This window comes from Schistocerca americana, chromosome 11 (assembly GCF_021461395.2).
Source record: "Schistocerca americana isolate TAMUIC-IGC-003095 chromosome 11, iqSchAmer2.1, whole genome shotgun sequence".
In the NCBI taxonomy this organism is placed as follows: Eukaryota; Metazoa; Arthropoda; class Insecta; order Orthoptera; family Acrididae; genus Schistocerca; species Schistocerca americana.
Window position 1 is genome coordinate 46,511,546 of NC_060129.1, and position 19,719 is coordinate 46,531,264.

The window sequence follows — 19,719 nt, forward strand, 5'->3', positions numbered from 1 at the left end:
ATGCTTATAATCGTTTCCACATTGAAACTTTGTCTCGAAACGTGGCAGAAAACCCAAAGAGATTCTGATCGTATGTAAAGTATGCCGGTGCAAGACACGATAAATGCTTTCTCTGCGTGATAGCAGTGAAAATTTATCAATGACAGTGCTGCTAAAGCAGAGTTACGAAACACAGCCTTCTGAAGTTTCTTCACCAAAGAAGATGAAGTAAATATTCCAAAATTCAAATTAATAACAGCTGCCAACATGAGTAACCTAGAAGTAGAAATCTTATTGGCGTAGTGAAGCAGCTTAAATTGCTTAATAAAAGCAAGTCTTCGGATCCAGACAGTATATCAATTAGGTTCCTTTTAGAGTATGCTGATGCAACAGCTGCATACTTAACAATCATATACAGCTGTTTGCTCGAGAGATCCGTACCCAAAGACTGGAAAATTGCACAGGTCACACCAATATTCAAGAAAGGCAATAGGAGTAATCCACTGAAGTACAGCTTTGATATGTAGCAGGACCTCGGGACATATATTGCGTTTGTACATTATGAATTACCTCGAAGAGAACAGTCTGTTGATACACGGTCCATACAGATTTAGAAAACGTTGCTCTTATGAAACACAACTAGCTCTTTACTTACACAAAGTGTCGAGTGCTGTCGGCGAGGGATTTCAAATTGATCCTATATTTCTTGGTTTCCAGAAGGTTTTTGACACTGTATCTCGCAAGTGACTTGTAACCAAATTGTGTGCATATGGAATATTGTTTCTGTTATGTGACTCGGTTTGTGGTTTCCTGTCATAGAGGTCACAGTTCATAATAACTGAGGGGAAGTCATCGAGTAAAACAGAAGTGATTTCTGGCATTCTCCAAGGTAGTGGTATAGGCCCTTCACTGTTCCTTATTTATTTAGGAGCCAATCTGAGCAGCAGTCTTGTTTTTTGCAGTTGTTTGTAGATGGGGCTGTCCTCACAGGCTCAAAACTAATAGCAAAACGATTTAGATAAGATATCTGTATTGTCTGCAAATTGAGAATTGACTATAAATAATGAAAAGTGAGAGGTCATCTACATGAGGAATCTGTTGAACTTCGGTTACATGATAAATCAATCAAATCTAAAGGCCATAAATTCAACTAAATATCTAGGAATTACAATTATGAATAACTTAATTTGGAAAGAACACTCAGACAATGTTGCTGGAAGGCAACATTTTATTGGGAGAACACTTACAAGATACGACAAATCTCCTCAAGAGAGTGCATACACTACACTTGGCTGACCTCTTTTGGAGTACTGCTGTGTGGTGTGCAATCCTTACCATACAAGATAAATGGAGTACATAGAGAAAGTTCAAAGAAGGGCAGTATGGTTTGTATTACTGAGAATAGGGGAGGGAGTGTCAGAGACGCAGTACAGCATTTGTGGTGGAGATTATTAAAACAAAGGTGTTTTTTTGTTGTGATTGGATCTTCTCACAAAATTTCAATCACAAGCTTTCTCCTCCACACGTGGAAACAGTATGTCGATGCAGATCTACGTGAGGAGAAACGATAATCTTAATAAAATAAGGGAAATCAGAGCTCGCACGAAAAGATGTAAGTTTTCGTTGATCTGTGTGCTGTGGGAGAGTGGAACGATATCAATTAATGTGAAAGTGGTTCGATGAATCCTATGCGAGGCACTTAAGTGTGATTTGCAGAGTAGCCGTGTGGATGTAGATAAGTTTACTGATACAGGAAATCGGCTTTGATATGTGATGTAATTAATTTGCTGTATGTGATGTCACAGGTGTGAAAACAGAAAAACAACAGAATGCAAATTATATTGATTGTGCATCTGTACCATCTTGTTTTGGAGTGTAAGGTTGTGCTGACTGACTGATCTCTAGCATTGGGTGATGTCTGGCTTGGTTTGAAGAAGAACTCTGATTGCAAGTTGGCAAAGCCAGTGAATGTGATATGATAAAAATAACTATATTGTATATTATGTGGTGTACGACTACAAACTTCTGGCTGCCATCTGTCTGTCCCACGGGGCACGAGCGGTCGCAGGGCCGGAGCTTCGCCGTGCACGGGCACGACAGCGTAAACGGCAATATACAAACTGCCAATATACTTCCGTGCACACCGAGGAAAAAAGTGCCAGACGGAAGCTGGACCCCAATTTGCGGACAGGTGTCATTCGTCGAGCCACATAGTCCACAAATGAGAAGCTCATTTTCGAAAGGTACCAAATCCATAAAATTTAATCTAACAGGGAAGACAAAAAATGTTCCACAAGCACAGTAACGTCAGAACTTGTTTGGTAGCTTTATTGTTACCGTATTTACTCGAATCTAAGCTGCACTTTTTTTCCGGTTTTTGTAATACAAAAAACTGCCTGCAGCTTAGAATCGAGTGCAAAGTAAGCGGAAGTTCTGAAAAATGTTGGTAGGTGCCGCCACAACTAACTACCGCCGTCGAATATACGTAGCGCTACACAGGCATGCTTTGTAAATAAATTTAAAAAAAAGATGGGAGACGAGATTTCTTCTCCGCTCTGAGTTTCGACCACTGCATTTTCGTACATTATCCAACGAAGTAAATACAAATTCCGTATTGTTCATCTTCGAATGTAGCAGCATTTGAATGTACTACAAAAATCCGACTGGCAAGACTGTTTGGGATGTTTGCCAATATGGCCAACTCTACGTTCTGAATTTTTTCCTACCTGTTGCTAATAGGAACTTTTATGAATTGTGAATCACATGCAGTATTCTCTTCACCATAAGAATAATATGAATATCAACACTTTGCCATGTAGTATTTCGTGTTTGCTGCTATCTCATTTAAATCCTGTCTGCCTAATAAACTGCAAAACTAGTGAGACAACAGCAAACACCGAAGAATATACGTATCATGTCACGTTTATATTCGTATTATTCTTATGCCTAATAGTGATACACTCAGAAATAAAGCACGGCAATTGACAAAATTTTTAAATCTAAGATGACTCTAATTTCAGTGCAGAATGTAATGTACTAAAGAGGCGTCTGCAAAGATTTTCAAACGGAGAAAATTTTTCGCCTAACTCTTGTTCAGAACATCTTCTATCATACGCAGTCTATTATTTGGTTCTTGTTGATCATAATCAAAGGAAGCAGCAGTGTAAATAACAACAAATAGCAGTATCTTGCCACTGTTTCGCTAATGAGATGATTCCTCTTTTTTTAAAAATTGTAATCGGCGGTAGCGCGCACAAAAGCAAGCCATGCCACGAGCGACAACAGGCCGTTAACACTCACTCATTATCAGAATGTGACACAATGCATGACACAGTACAGTAATGCATTTTCAGCTTAGAGTGACGTAAACACCTATAACAAAGGGAATGGCACTTATCAGATCAAAGAAAAATAAGAAATAGATTCAAACCAAATGAAGCACGTGAAAAAGGAAGGGTAACCGTATAAATACAGACGGAGCGCTTGTAATATGGACCAACTTGTTTCGTTTTGGAGGTGCGGTTCAAAACTTTTCTTCCCCCTTGAATTTCGAGTCTCAAATTTCAGGTGCGGCTTAGATTCGGGAAAATTTTTTTTCCTTGATTTTGAGTCTCATTTTTCAGGTGCGGCTTAGATTCGAGTGCAGCTTAGATTCGAGTAAATACGGTATATTCAGACAGATGTTGACTCATTACTCCAAGTATTTCTGTTAAATGTTTGTCTGTTTAATTGTTATTGCATAAATAAAATGGATTTGGTACCTTTTGGCAGAAAATTGTGTTAAATTTGTTAACTGTTGTTCTGAAGTTTCTGTTTGTGATTTGCAGTATTCATCTGACATATCAAACTCCATAATTCATTTAAAAACACACAATGAACATAAAAAAATGACAGACTCTTCCTTGCAACATACAGTGTCATGTAAACAAATGTCGGCCATGTTGTTTGTGTAATTTCATTACCAAAGACACTGGCCGCTGGGATTTGTTACTTCTTGGAAACAAAATAAGACTGGATTTGATGCTCGTCACCATGAGCAGCAAGTCTTAAGGGGAAATACGTAACAGATATGTTATATTTTGGCACACACAAGTTCTTATTAGAGAGGTAATGGCTCTGAGTAATGCTGTCACCTGTTATTTAATTTTTCAAATTTTCCGATTTGGTACCTTTCGAAAATGAACTTCTCAAATATCGTCGTACCTACTGCAAAATTCTGCTGGTTCTTTACTGTGATACCGGGTGGGGAAGTAAAGCTTCATTGGGAGCTAAGACCTCCTATTATTCACTCTCGCTCACCTTATTTCGGCACACTCGGCAACCTCTTCTGGTCGAACTTCTATTCTCGAAGTGTTGCGCTTACTGCTGCAAGTTAAGAGTACAGATCTGACATCCTATTCTCAAAATATGTACGATGCTTCTGATAATGACGTACCGTATATTTTACTGGCGTTTACAGTGATTATGCGTACAGAAGTGTAATATTATGTGGGACATCGTAGTTATTTTGAAGAGGTTTAAGTCCACAAACAGTCTGTCTTATTTAACACATTCCAACTGATTGAATTTATAACAAGTTTGTCGTGTCCCTGTTATGTCGTTAACATTGCCACAGCTGCTCTTTCCCTACGGCTCGCACCGTATTGCCGAGGCAAGACCCGACAACAGCCTTACCGGCAGGTGTCGCATACTCGGTGCTACTTTCATCGTCATCCCGGCTCGCAGATACGCTGTGTCCATCCATTTTGTGATAAATGCTCATAAATAAAACGTACATTCCAAAATGTAGATTATTTAATTCATTACAAAACTAAACTTTTTATAGTTGCGAAAATCATACGTCAGTTTGAAAAATGCCCAGTTTGAAAAATGCTTGTGCAACACATCACTTACCCAGTAGTTTGCAATAAATATAGGCATCTGCCCTCTAGTGTAACAAGTCTTGTGCCGAGGAAACACATTGTAATGCAGCTGAAATGTCGGTTTTATATTTTAGAAATTTTGAAGTATTTTGTATGATGGCAATGTGCTACACCCAGAAGAATTTTAATCAAACAATAGAATTTTTGATATTTTTAATTAATAATCATCTTTGTTGCAAGATCACTTGTTCCAGGTTATTTTGTTGCTAACGACTCAACACCTTTTGCTTCATACCAGTATGTTTCCTTTTATTTTCCTCCCATGTAAAACACTCACGTGACACTGTCTCCACCACCTGGGATTTGTAAATATTTAACAATCTGCAGAAAATATTGCATTGTTGTTTAGTCAGTTACAACTGCTTTTCTCTGTACTGCGTTAATGTTGTATTGTAAGTTGATTTGTTTCTTGTTTAACTGTGAAATGTGTTATATTACATTACTTAAAATTTAAATCTGGTACATTGCTTTTGATTTTTTACATCCATTTGAATGTCTATCTCTACGTCTACACACGGATACTGTGCAAATCACATTTAAGTGCCTGGCAGAGGGTTCATCGAACCACACTCACAAGAACTCTGTATTAGTCCAATCTCATTCAGTGTGCAGAAAAGCAAACACATATATCTCTCCGTGTGAGCTCTGCTTTCCCTTATTTCATTACGATGATCATTTCCCCCTATATAGGGAGCATTCAGAGGAGAAAGTTGGCGATCGAAATTTCGTGAGAAGATTACGCCTCAACAAGAAAGTCTTTGTTTTAATAATTTGGGTGACACCTTCTCCCCTATTTCGTGACAATGCAAAGTGTGCTGCTTTTTTTGAATTTTCTGGATGTACTCCGTCAGTCCTGTCTGGTAAGTATCCCACACCATGCAGCAGTAGTCTAAAAGAGGACAGAGAAGCATGGTGTAGGCAGTCTCTTCAGTACGTTTTCTCTGTGTTCCTTCCAATTTAAGTTAATCGTAATTGTAATTGCGAGGTATTTATTTGAATTTACGGCCTTTAGATTTGACATGTTCATTGTGTAACCAAAGTTTAATGGATTCCTTTTAGCACTCATGTGGATGACCTCACACTTTTTGTTATTTAGAGTCAGATGCCAATTTTTGCACCATACAGATGTCTCATCTAAATCGTTTTGCAATTTGTTTTGATCTTCTGATTACTTTATTTGTAAATAAAATACACCAACATCTGCAAACAACCTAAGATGCCTGCTTAGTTTCTCCTAAATCATTTATGTAGATAAAGAACAGCAAAGGGCCTATAAAACTACCTTGGTTATCGCCAAAAATCGCTCCTGTTTTACTCGATGACTTTCCGTCAGTTACTACGAACTGTTACCTCTCTGACAGGAAATCACAAATCCAGTCATGTAACTGACAGATATTCCATAAGCACACAATTTCACTACAAGCCGCTTGTGTGGGACTAAGTGTCAAAAGCCTTCCGGAAATCTAGAAATACAGAATCAATTTGAAATGCTCTGTCAGTAGCACTCAACACTTCATGTGAGTAAACAGCTAGTTGTGTTTCACAAGAATGGTGTTTTCTAAATTCGTGTTCACTGTGTGTCAATAGATTGTTCTCTTCGAGATAATGCATAATGTTCAAATACAATATATGTTAAAAAATCCTGCTGCATATTGAAGTTGATTACACAGACCTGTGATTTAGTGGCGTACTCCTTCTGTGCAACTTTCCAATCTTTGGGTACGGATCTTTTGTTGAGCAAATGGGTGTATATGATTGTTAACTATGAAGATTGCATCAACATATTCTGAAAGGAACCTAATTGGTATACAGTCTGGACTGGAAGACTTGCTTGTATTAAGTGATTTAAGTTGCTTCTCTACTCTGAGAATATCTATTTCTATGTTGCTCATGTTTGCAGATGTTCTTGCTTCAAATTCTGGAATATTTACTTCTTTATCTTTGGTGAAAGAATTTTGGAAGGCTGTGTTTAGTAACTCTGCTTTAGCAACTCTGCTTCAGCAGCACTGTCATCAACTGTATTTCCATTGCTCTCGTGCAGAGAAGGCATTGATTGTGTCTTGCTGCTAGCATACTTCACATACAACCAGAATCTCTTTGTATTTACTGCCAAATTTTGAGATAAAGTTACGATGTGAAAATTATTATAAGCATCTCGCATTGAAGTCTGTGCTAAATTTCGAGCTTCTGTAAAAGATCGCCAATCTTGGAGATTATGTGTCTGTTTAAACTTGGCTTTTTCTTTTCTCTGTTGTCTCTGCAAGAGCATTCTGACCTGTTTTGTGTACCAGGAGGATCAGCTCTGTCATTAAGTTATTTGGTGTAAATCTCTCAATTGCTGGTGCTGCTGATACTGTTTCTTAGAATTCAAGCCACATCTGGTCTAAACTTACATTGTTAAGCTGGAAGAAGTGAAATTCTGTCTCAGGAAGGTGTCAAGTGAACTTCTGTCTGCATTTTTTAATAGGTACATTTTTCATTTACTTTTGGAGGTTTTTGGGGTTACAGTATTCAATCTCACTACAACCACACTGTGTTCACTAATCCCTGTATCCATTTTGATGCTTGTTATTAGCTCAGGATTATTTGTTGCTAAGAGGTCAAGTCCGTTTTCACAACCTTCTACTATTCGTGTGGGCTCACGAATTAACTGCTCGAACTAATTTTCAGAGAATGCAGTTATCACAGTTTCAGATGATGATTTAGGCATACTTCCAGATTTAAACATGTATTTTTGTCAACATATCGAGGGTAAATTAAAGTCACCACCAACTATAATTGTATGAGTTGGGTACATGTTTGAGATTAAACTCGAGTTTTCTTTGAACCTTTCAGCAGCTGTATCATCTGAATTGGGAGGTCAGTAAAAGGATCCAATCATTATTTTTTTCTGGTTGTGAAGAATGACAATCTCACAGGAAGTATCTACTTCAATTTCGTGACAAGATATGCTACTTCTAGCAGCAACAAACACACCACCACCAACTGTGTTTAGCCTATCATTTTGGAACACTGTTATGTTTTGTGCAAAAATTTCAGCTGAACTTATCTTCAGCTTTAGCCAGCTTTCAGTGCCTATAACGATTTGAGCATCAGTGCTTTCTATTAGTGCTTGGAACTCTGGTACTTTCCCAACACAGCTATGACAATTTACAACTGTTAGACCGATGGTTCCTGTATCTACATTTTTCCTGTCTTTTGGCCTGCACCCTTTGAGACTGAAGCCCTTCTTGTGTTTTCTCGAGACCCACCCAGTTCACCGCACACATCCCCTGCTACCCGTGTAGCTGTCTCCTGCGTGCATTGGACTCCTGACCTATTCAGCAGAACCCAAAACCCTATGGCGCAAGTCGAGGAATCTGCAGCCTACATGGTCGCAGAACCATCTGAGCCTCTGATTCAGAGTCTCCACTCAGCTCTGTACCAGAGATCCGCATACGGTCCTGTCGACTATGCCGCAAATTGTGAGCTATGCTTTCATCTCGTAAGCAAGACTGGCAGCTTTTACCATTTCTGTTAGCCACTCGAAACCAAAGAGAATCTCTTCTGATCCAAAGCAACACACATCATTGGTACAGGCGTGAACCATCACCTGCAGTTGGCTGCACTGTGTGTTCTTCATGGCAGCCGGAAGGACCCATTCCACATCTGGAATGACTCCACCCGGTATGCACACAAAGTGCACATTTCTTGGCAGCCGTGTCCCTAAGGGGCCCCATAACATGCCTAACATTGGAGCTTCCAACTACCAATGATCCCACCCTCTCTGATTGCCCGGATCTTGCAGGTTGGTAGGTTTCCTTTGAAACAGGACTGGCGACTGCATCTGGCTGAGTGACAATGTTAACCACAAACAGCACTGGAACCTGTTTGTCAGACTAACCAGAGAGGCCTTACGTGTGGCCCCCTGGGAAGTCTTTTGCCACCTGCCACTCCCCAAAGCGACCTTCCACTTGACCACGGGTGAGGGTCCACCTCAGTATGAGCAGTAACTGGGCTGGCACTTGTGAGGACCAATCAGAGAATTCGAACGTGCTGGACGTGCGTTTAATACCTGCGGCCCACCCACAACAGTGATGTCCATCCACTGCAACTTCAAGCTGTGTAACCGAAGCCATAACAGCCTGGAGCTGAGGGCGAAGTGTCATCAACTCTGCTCACATCCGTGCATTTCAGTCAGTGTCCCGATCCATACTAAAGACCGTGGAACCTACACTACTAAGACAAACGTACTATCGACACGTGCTGCGGAACTCTGACAAAACTACAATAACTGTGTCTAATGCATTAGATTAATATGCAGAGATTAAAAAACTGAACTACCAAAGCACTCAGGTGAGACTAAATAATTCGCCCCTGATAAGAAACTTGGTTTATTTTCTGATGCAAACAAAAACGTGAGAACTGTGTCTATTAGAAATTAAATTAACATGGAGAAACTCAAGAAATTAAACTATCAGAGCACACAGATGAAATTATATAATTCGCTCCTGATTAGGAATTCATAAAAATCACAAAATCAGTTACTTCCCTGCTGCTGCTTGTGTCTTGACTCACTGCTTCTGCCCGGCTGATTATTCTGCTAATATTGGGCTTCAACTCTGCCCCATAAATTTTCAGCACATTTGCTTAGTTGAGTAAGATATAAGATGTTTCTTTTTTACCAGGTATTTATCTTTCCACAAGCATTTTTATTGTTTATGTATCATAGAGAAATGAACTATTAGTACTTGTACATTTTTGCCTCGAATGATTAAAGTGGCTGTGACCTTGAACGTGATTTGCAGGTTAAAGTGGTTTCTTTAATGGGAATCATAATATTTGATTTAACCTTTGAAAAGAGTGGCAGAATGATACTTTATTCAAAGTAATGGCAAGGCTCAGTGAAGGTCAAATAAGCAAATATGTTTTTAGTTCCAGTGGGGATTAACTCAGAAAAGAGGGGGGACACAGTGTTAGATACAGATTAGAAGGAGCATAAGGGGTCACATATCATTGCCTAGACAATTACCTAGACAACCAAGGTCACTTGAAGGTTGAGTTTTGTTTCATGGAAATCCCTATTTGTGATGTCAGATTTGGAAAGAGTGAAGAAAGATTTCAATTAATTTTAATTAATGTGTTTTGTTATTTTGACATTTGCAAATTTGCTGAGTGAGTCCCCTCAGCTCTCATTTCCTGGAATGCCCCTTCCAGTTTATATCTGACACTGTGATTGCAATATGCCTCTTCTGTTCTTAGTTAACCCCTACTAGAACTAAAAACATACTTGCTTATTTGACCTTCACTGAACATTGCCATGATGTTGAATAATATATCATTTTGTACAAAAAAAATTGCCACTTTTTCAAATATTGAATCAAATATTAGATCATGGCCTATAGTAGCAATGTCTGACCATCTTTACCACCTACAACTTTTATCTGTATCTCATCTCTATCCTCACGTATATCAATTGATTAAAATGGTTGAGAGAGAGAGAGAGAGAGAGAGAGAGAGAGAGAGAGAGAGAGATGTACTGACTGCTCCATTAAACATTTTTGACAGTTTCTACAGTGGTCCTATCTGTGGGAGTTACATTTCAAGTCAATGTCTCATTCGGCAGGTACGACGAAGGCAGCATCATGGTGAAAGTGGGACGTGAGGAGCCGGCAGTGTCGATGGATGCCAACGGCGGAAAGATAATCTGGGCGCGCCACTCGGAGGTGCAGCAGGCGAACCTGAAGGCTCTGGGCGAGGGCTCGGAGGTGAAGGACGGCGAGCGTCTGCCGCTGGCTGTCAAGGACCTCGGCTCCTGCGACATCTACCCCCAGACCATCGCCCACAACCCCAATGGCAGGTGCGGCAGTCTGCGTTACCTGATAAGAGAGAGTCGACTGCTTAATTACTTTTTTTAATCTGTAGTGGTCATTCCCAAACTAAAGACTACTAAGTTTTGTGTTGATCTTGAGTAAAATTGTATTGTTGTTGTACTAATTTTTGAATCGTCCTTGCTCTGCGACTGGTAGCAGCAGCTCCAAAGTGTTGGAAAATATGCCTGATATTGAGGTGTGTACGAGCAGATTTATGAAAGTAAAGCCCCTATCACACGATACACCTAAAGTGTACACCTATGCAGCAGCACCGCCTAATCGTACAGACTGGTTCACATTGGCCGATTACCCGATGCACGCACGATAGTCGTGGCATGAACCAAAGCGTGTGCACTAGACAGCAATACCATGAGGATCTCAAAGGAAACTGTGTTTTTTCTTGTAAAGTTCTTAATTGAAATTGAAAATTTCTGAAAAGTTTAGGGTTCCTATTCACTAAGTAATTTTTATTTCTTGTTTTATTAGTTTTTTATTTTTTATTAAGAAATTGTTGTTCTCTTATGTAACTATCATGGAATTATCACTGTTCTCAATTTTGGGAGGGACCATTTGTTCTATGTTAAGACGCTTGGTACCACAAGAATTGTTTATCTAAATTGACTTTTATATAATATTTTGCACATGGAGGATGCAGTTGTTTTTGAAACTATTGCCCTGGCAGCATCTGTAGCCTTTAGGATTAAGGCGTGACGACAGCAAAATGCCAGACATTCTTGGGTTCAACCCTGGCTGGGAAGAACTGATAAAGGCAGTGGTATATATCCCCTATTAATGAAGGAATTGTGGTTTGAAGAGAAACAGGAATTTCGAAACTTTGCAAGAATCGGCGTGGCTTATTTCATTAAACTGCTCTCTATGTAGCAGGAAGGAATTCACTCGAGTGACAGAGTGATGTTGGAGGCATTTTCACCTAGTCTGAAATAAGAAATGGTTTGTTTATTCATTTTGTGATCAGACACTCTTACTCAATGTTGCCAGTTTCTCATTTTTGGATGCTGAAGTAAAGCAAAAGATGCAATCACAGGAAATATTATGTTTCATCAATTGTGGCACTGCATACACAAATCAAAAACCACATGTTGTACAGTGTATGATCAAAAAGTAATGAGAACTTTTGTTTTTCTTAAAAACTTCTTATTTATTCATCATCATCATCATCATCATCATCATCATCAACATCAACTTTGCCACCTTCAGAGTATTCCCCTCAGATGTAATACACTTGTGCCGGCACTTTTTCCAATCTTGGAAGCACTTCTGGAATTTACTTTTTGCTATGGTGTTCAGCTCCTTCAGCGGTTCTGTTTTTATCTCCTCAATGGTGGCAAAAAGACATCTTTTTATGGTTCTCCTCAGCCTCAGGAATAAAAAGTCACAGGGAGCCATATCCAGCAAATACAGTGACTGCAACAGCGACACTTTCACAATTATGGACGGCTGTAGATGCAGCATAGCTCAGTGTATCTGCATTGGACTTCAAACAATTTGTTGCGTCCGTACGACTTTGGATTGCTGCACTGTGCATGGCAAAAGGTGGTCTGACATTATATTAGAAGGTATCCCATGACTTTTGTCACGCTAATGTATATCCATTTGTACTGTGACTTAAGCTGTTGAAGAAATCTAAAAATTTTGTCGTAGTTGTGTTCGTGGTTGTTGTTGACTTGTCATTGTGTCCAGTCTGAACACTGCAGCTCTCCACCTAGTGTATCTACATAACTCCTGAAACCTACCTGTAAACATGCATACATACATACCGTGCAAACCACGACAAAGTGCATGGCAGACAGTACCACATATAAGAGTTGTTTACCAATCTATTCGCAGATGGGGGAAGATCGATTACTTGGATGCCTCCGTGAGTGCTGTCACTATTTTAACTCAAACCGGGTTATGTAGTCAAGCTGTTGTCTCCTCCTACAATTTTCAATTCACCCCTCTTTCCCCCCACTTCCCTCCACTACCAGAACTAAGTATTCTGTGTTGCTTCAGGGTGTGTTCTAACTTCTTTTTGTCATGTTGTGCAATAAATTGCCGAAGTCTTACTTATGTACAAGGCTAGACTACTGACAAATACTTTCAGAGAAGATTTTGTAACATTCAAATTTATATTCCAACAATCAAAAATCCAGGACAGAATAATGACAATATTATGAAAAAGATTTGCTGTTCACCTTATAGCAGAGATATTGAGTCACAGAAAGGCACAAAAAAAGACTTTTAAACAAGTTAGCTTTTGGCCAAAAGGCCATCTCCTTAATTGTGCGTGCGCGCGTGCGCGCGCGCACACACACACACACACACACACACACACACACACACACACACACACAGAGCCTCTAGCTGCCAAGGCCAGACTGGCCTCGGCAACCGGAAATGGTGGTCATTTGTGTGTGTGTGTGTGTGTGTGTGTGTGTGTGTGTGTGTGTGTGTGTGTACGTCGTCTAATTTGGAAGAAGGCATTTTGGCGGAAAGCTTATTTCTTTCACAATCTTTTTGTTGTGCCTATTTGCAACTCGGCATGTCCGCTATATAGTGAGTAGCAGTCTATTCTTTTTGTAATATTGTCAGATTATATTCCATGTTAACAGATATATCTTTTTCAGAAAAGTTTTGTTGCTGTTGCCAGTCAGCATTTTACAACCTCATTATTTCTGCTAACACCAGTTATTTTGCTACCCAAATAGCAAAATTTATGTACCACTCTCATTTCTTAGTGTCACATGACTTAGACTACAGTCCATCACCACTTGCTCAACCCCCACCCCCTCCCCTCCCCTCCTTGCCCCCTTGTTCAGTCTACAGTCCTTTGGTGCCTCAGGCAGGATTACAATGTCATTTCTCCTTTGTGGACTTTACTTACTTACGTAAATTTTGCCTTGGTTTGCTTTACTCCATGCTTAATGTATAGCCTGAATAACAAATACCACTGTAACATACAACAAAAGGTAGCTGAAGTGAGCTGAGTACTTTTTATATCTGTACACAAGCATCCGATGAGCTGCCTTCCTTAACAGCAATTGAGGCAGTGATTTCCATATAGTTTAAAGCATTGGCAGCTGTTGTGGAACATTCATAAAATTGAAATCTGTATATCTAATTTGTACCTACTATTTCCAGTAATCTGCTTGACATGTGCTAATTTGTCTGCTCTACATAGACTTCTATTTCTGTTGCCAAGTTAATTATTCCCAAATATCGTAACACGGGATTCACTGACCTGCCCCTTTCATTCAGTCTGTATTTATCCTCCCCCCTTGCTTTGACTAAAGTTTCTGAGAGACTTTTCTTCTTTCCTGTATCGGTTTCGGATCTCCTCATTTCATAATGTGTGCGACAACTTCATTAGGATTTTGAATGGTTCCAGGTTTTTTCAACATGACAGTTGCGAAAAAACTCTGTTGTGCCAGCAGGTTCTTTTGGGAAGTCGTTGACAGGGGTGACACTGAGTGTAGTTGTTGAAAATTGCTGTGGACCTGGCAGAGAAAGCATTTTGGGTGCTATAATTTGCCCATTGTCTGTCAGTAGTGAGCTTGCAGAGAGCTGTGACAGTTTACATCAGCATAAGAAAAAGGTTCAAGGAATTCGCACAGGTCGGTTGTTTGCACACTGCAAAATGCTAGTCGACTGGTCTTGTCGGACACTAGACTGTGTGAGAGGCGTGATGTGGTGTTGGCAGGTTCCACGAATCTATCTGTTGAGCTAGTGCAGAACTGAACATCCCTGAGCTGAGCTGAGGGTGTGGAAAGTCCTTTGTAAGTGTTGAAGAGTGAAGCCACACAAATTGCAGCTCTTGCAGTCCATAAACTGTGACAACAATTTTTAATCTGCCAGGAAGTTCCATATCAACGCACACTCCGCTGCAGAGTGAAAATCTCATTCTGGAAACATTCCCTATGCTGTGGCTAAACCATGTCTCCGCAATATCCTTTCTTTCAGGAGCGCTAGTCCTGCACGGTTCGCAGGAGAGCTTCTGTGAAGTTTTGAAGGTAGGAGACGAGGTACTGGCGGAAGTAAAGCTGTGAGGACGGGGCGTGAGTTGTGCTTGGGTAGCTCAGTCGGTAGAGCACTTGCCTGTGAAAGGCAAAGGTCCCGAGTTCGAGTCTCGGTCCGGCACACAGTTTTAATCTGTCAGAAGTTTCATATCAGCGCACACTCCGCTGCAGAGTGAAAATCTCATTCTGGAAACATCCCCCAGGCTGTGGCTAAGCCATGTCTCCGCATTATCCTTTCTTTCCTGAGTTCTAGTTCTGCAAGGTTCACAGGAGAGCTTCTGTAAAGTTTAGAAGGTAGGAGACGAGGTACTGGCGGAAGTAAAGCTGTGAGGACGGGGCGTGAGTTGTGCTTGGGTAGCTCAGTCGGTAGAGCGCTTGCCCGCGAAAGGCAAAGGTCTTGAGTTCGAGTCTCGGTCCGGCACACAGTTTTAATCTGCCAAGAAGTTTCATATCAGCGCACACTCCACTGCAGAGTGAAAATCTCATTCTGGAAACTATTTGCTCTATCTGCAGTTCTGCATCAATACGCAGGACCATCTCGAAAGTGACTTAGAGGGTAAATTAATCTTCAGTGATGAATCCATTTTTTATCTTTCTAGAAAATTCAGCTGACACAACACCTACATGTCGGGAATGGAGAGTCCGTACACAACTGTCAAACCTGTCAGAGATTTTGAGAAAGTTAATGTGTTTTGTCACGTACAACAACAGTCTGTGGACCCGTCCTCTTGCCGAGAGAAGTGAACAGTATCACTTATTTCGGCATACTGTAATTGTGGCTCACGCCACCACTCGCAATAGATAGTAGAGATTTTACCTCCGAAGTACGTGGCGCCCCTCCACATTTCTACAGTCCCGCACGAGATCACCCGAAAGAGACATTTGCCACGTCGCCAGATAGGTCGGATCACAGTCTCTCACCTGGCGCTCCTCGAGTGGCCGCCACAGTTGCCGGATTTGACACTTTGTGATTTTTTCCACTTGTGGGGTTACATTGTGGATAGCATTTGTTTCGCCTGTGCTACGGAACCTCAAAGATTTGCACCACTTCATTGCAGCAGCTGCTCTTACCGTCACTCTCGACGTGCTGGATCGGACTATCCTTTAGACGTATACCCTGTCACAAAGGGTGAACACAAAGAACATTTATAAATATTAAAAAAAAATCATGGAGAGTTTGTATTTCACGTTCCGTATAATTTGTTACGTTGTTCGTAGCCATTTGGGTGTACCGATATTCTGAAATATTTGCGATCTTTATTACCTCGTGTATAGTTTCTGCCCACTCTGTTTCTCTACCACACATTGTGTACTTAAGATTAATTCTGTACCAACATTTGATTCTGACAGTGTCGTTTAATGTACTCGTGAGCAGTTTTCCCTGACAGTCTATCGGCAGAGCATTTGTCACTCGATCCCCGCTAACTCCGGCCAGTGACACAGTAGTGACCGTCGACTGCTTCCTCCGCAGGTTCGTGGTGGTGTGTGGCGACGGCGAGTACATCATCTACACGTCGATGGCGCTCCGCAACAAGGCGTACGGCTCTGCACAGGAGTTCGTGTGGGCCCAGGACTCGTCGGAGTATGCAACCCGTGAAGGCAGCTCCACTGTGAAAGTGTTCAAAAACTTCAAGGAGCGCAAGGCTTTTAAGCCTGAGTTTGGAGCCGAAGGTAATTGTTTCTTTGTGCTCGGTGCTGTAACCACAGTTTGTTATTCAGTATGGTCAGTAAAGCCTCTGATTCAGTGTAGTCAACTGCCAGTTGTCATTTGTGCTCCCAATCGCCCATTTTATTTGACTGCAGTGTATAACAAGATGGTACAGTACGTAGAACACTGCCGTATTCACCCTGCTGCAAGACAAGGTTTGTTTTTCCTAAACTCCGCATTCAAACGTTACAGGATTGTCTTACATTCACAGGTACTGGTCTGTGTTTTTATGTCGTGTAATGGCTTAATGAATAAAAAAATAGGAGTGCGGGTTAGCTACTACAAACAGCATAGTGAACGCATTATTGTGGCCAAGATAGACACAAAGCCCATGCCTACTACAGTAGTACAAGTTTATATGCCAACTAGCTCTGCAGATGATGAAGAAATTGATGAAATGTATGACGAGATAAAAGAAATTATTCAGGTAGTGAAGGGAGACGAAAATTTAATAGTCATGGGTGACTGGAATTCGTCAGTAGGAAAAGGGAGAGAAGGAAACATAGTAGGTGAATATGGATTGGGGGGAAGAAATGAAAGAGGAAGCCGCCTTGTAGAATTTTGCACAGAGCGTAACTTAATCATAGCTAACACTTGGTTCAAGAATCATGAAAGAAGGTTGTATACCTGGAAGAATCCTGAAGATACTAAAAGGTATCAGATAGATTACATAATGGTAAGACAGAGATTTAGGAACCAGGTTTTAAATTGTAAGACATTTCCAGGGGCAGATGTGGATTCTGACCACAATCTATTGGTTATGAACTGCAGATTAAAACTGAAGAAACTGCAAAAAGGTGGGAATTTAAGGAGATGGGACCTGGATAAACTGAAAGAATCAGAGGTTGTAGAGAGTTTCAGGGAGAGCATAAGGGAACAATTGACAGGAATGGGGGAAAGAAATACAGTAGAAGAAGAATGGGTAGCTCTGAGGGATGAAGTAGTGAAGGCAGCAGAGGATCAAGTAGGTAAAAAGACGAGGGCTAATAGAAATCCCTGGGTAACAGAAGAAATATTGAATTTAATTGATGAAAGGAGAAAATATAAAAATGCAGTAAATGAAGCAGGCAAAAAGGAATACAAACGTCTCAAAAATGAGATCGACAGGAAGTGCAAAATGACTAAGCAGGGATGGCTAGAGGACAAATGTAAGGATGTAGAGGCTTGTCTCACTAGGGGTCAGATAGATACTGCCTACAGGAAAATTAAAGAGACCTTTGGAGAGAAGAGAACCACATGTATGAATATCAAGAGCTCAGATGGCAACCCAGTTCTAAGCAAAGAAGGGAAGGCAGAAATGTGGAAGGAGTATACAGAGGGTTTATACAAGGGCGATGTACTTGAGGACAATATTATGGAAATGGAAGAGGATGTAGATGAAGATGAAATGGGAGATAGGATACTGCGTGAAGAGTTTGGCAGAGCACTGAAAGACCTGAGTCGAAACAATTCCATTAGAACTACTGACAGCCTTGGGAGAGCCAGTCATGACAAAACTCTACCATCTGGTGAGCAAGATGTATGAGACAGGCGAAATACCCACAGACTTCAAGAAGAATATAATAATTCCAATCCCAAAGAAAGCAGGTGTTGACAGATGTGAAAATTACCGAACTATCAGTTTAATAAGTCACAGCTGCAAAATACTAACGCGAATTCTTTACAGACGAATGGAAAAACTGGTAGGAGCGGACCTTGGGGAAGATCAGTTTGGATTCCGTAGAAATGTTGGAACACGTGAGGCAATACTAACCTTACGACTTACCTTAGAAGAAAGATTAAGAAAAGGCAAACCTACGTTTCTAGCATTTGTAGACTTAGAGAAAGCTTTTGACAACGTTAACTGGAATACTCTCTTTCAAATTCTTAAGGTGGCAGGGGTAAAATACAAGGAGCGAAAGGCTATTTACAATTTGTACAGAAAGCAGATGGCAGTTATGAGTCGAGGGTCATGAAAGGGAAGCAGTGGTTGGGAAGGGAGTGAGACAGGGTTGTAGCCTCTCCCCGATGTTATTCAATCTGTATATTGAGCAAGCAGTAAAGGAAACAAAAGAAAAATTCGGAGTAGGTATTAAAATTCATGGAGAAGAAGTAAAAACTTTGAGGTTCGCCGATGACATTGTAATTCTGTCAGAGACAGCAAAGGACTTGGAAGAGCAGTTGAACGGAATGGACAGTGTCTTGAAAGGAGGATATAAGATGAACATCAACAAAAGCAAAACGAGGATAATGGAATGTATTCAAATTAAATCGGGGGATGCTGAGGGAATTAGATTAGGAAATGAGACACTTAAAGTAGTAAAGGAGTTTTGCTATTTACGGAGTAAAATAACTAATGATGGTCGAAGTAGAGAGGATATAAAATGTAGACTGGCAATGGCAAGAGAAATTTGTTAACATCGAGTATAGATTTAAGTGTCAGGAAGTCGTTTCTGAAAGTATTTGTATGGAGTGTAGCCATGTATGGAAGTGAAACATGGACGATAAATAGTTTGGACAAGAAGAGAATAGAAGCTTTCGAAATGTGGTGCTACAGAAGAATGCTGAAGACTAGCTGGGTAGATCACGTAACTAACGAGGAGGTATTGAATAGGATTGGGGAGAAGAGGAGTTTGTGGCACAACTTGACTAGAAGAAGGGATCGGTTGGTAGGACATGTTTTGAGGCATCAAGGGATCACAAATTTAGCATTGGAGGGCAGCGTGGAGGGTAAAAATCGTAGAGGGCGACTAAGAGATCAATACACTAAGCAGATTCAGAGTGATGTAGGTTGCAGTAGTTACTGGGAGATGAAGAAGCTAGCACAGGATAGAGTAGCATGGAGAGCTGCATCAAACCAGTCTCAGGGCTGAAGACCACCACAACAACAACAACGGCTTAATATGGAGGTTGTCTTACATTTGCGGGTGAAGCTTTGGTATATGAAGTCATACGCAGATTTAATTTGACAATTTCATTAGGGTGGGACAGAGTGTAGTGGCACCACTTTTACCGAATGTGGAGGCAGTAGTGGCGAGCGTGCAGCAAATTTAGCCGTGCTGCCGACTGCGGGAATGCTTCTTGCATATCGTGCTCTTTATGAATGTGTACCGTGCATAAAATGGAGTTCTCTTCAATTCAAATAAACTGACTTACTTAAGAAATAGACAAATACTCAGCAGTAGCACACATTTACACAGAGACAAATTTATTCTCACGTAAATTTGTTTGGCCAGAACACCTTAATTGCAGCATAATAAGTG

General features: G+C 40.7%; 1 protein-coding gene across 3 annotated transcripts in view; it reads left to right on the forward strand.

Moving 5' to 3' along the window:
* Positions 1–19,719, forward strand: part of LOC124554147 (coatomer subunit beta') — a 174,409-nt gene that overhangs the window by 51,052 nt on the left and 103,638 nt on the right. For all 3 annotated transcript variants that reach the window (XM_047128213.1, XM_047128214.1, XM_047128215.1), the window contains exons 7-8: positions 10,507–10,740; positions 16,241–16,440. In XM_047128213.1, coding sequence (XP_046984169.1) covers positions 10,507–10,740; positions 16,241–16,440 — 434 coding nt within the window. The remainder of the gene's footprint in view (positions 1–10,506; positions 10,741–16,240; positions 16,441–19,719) is intronic.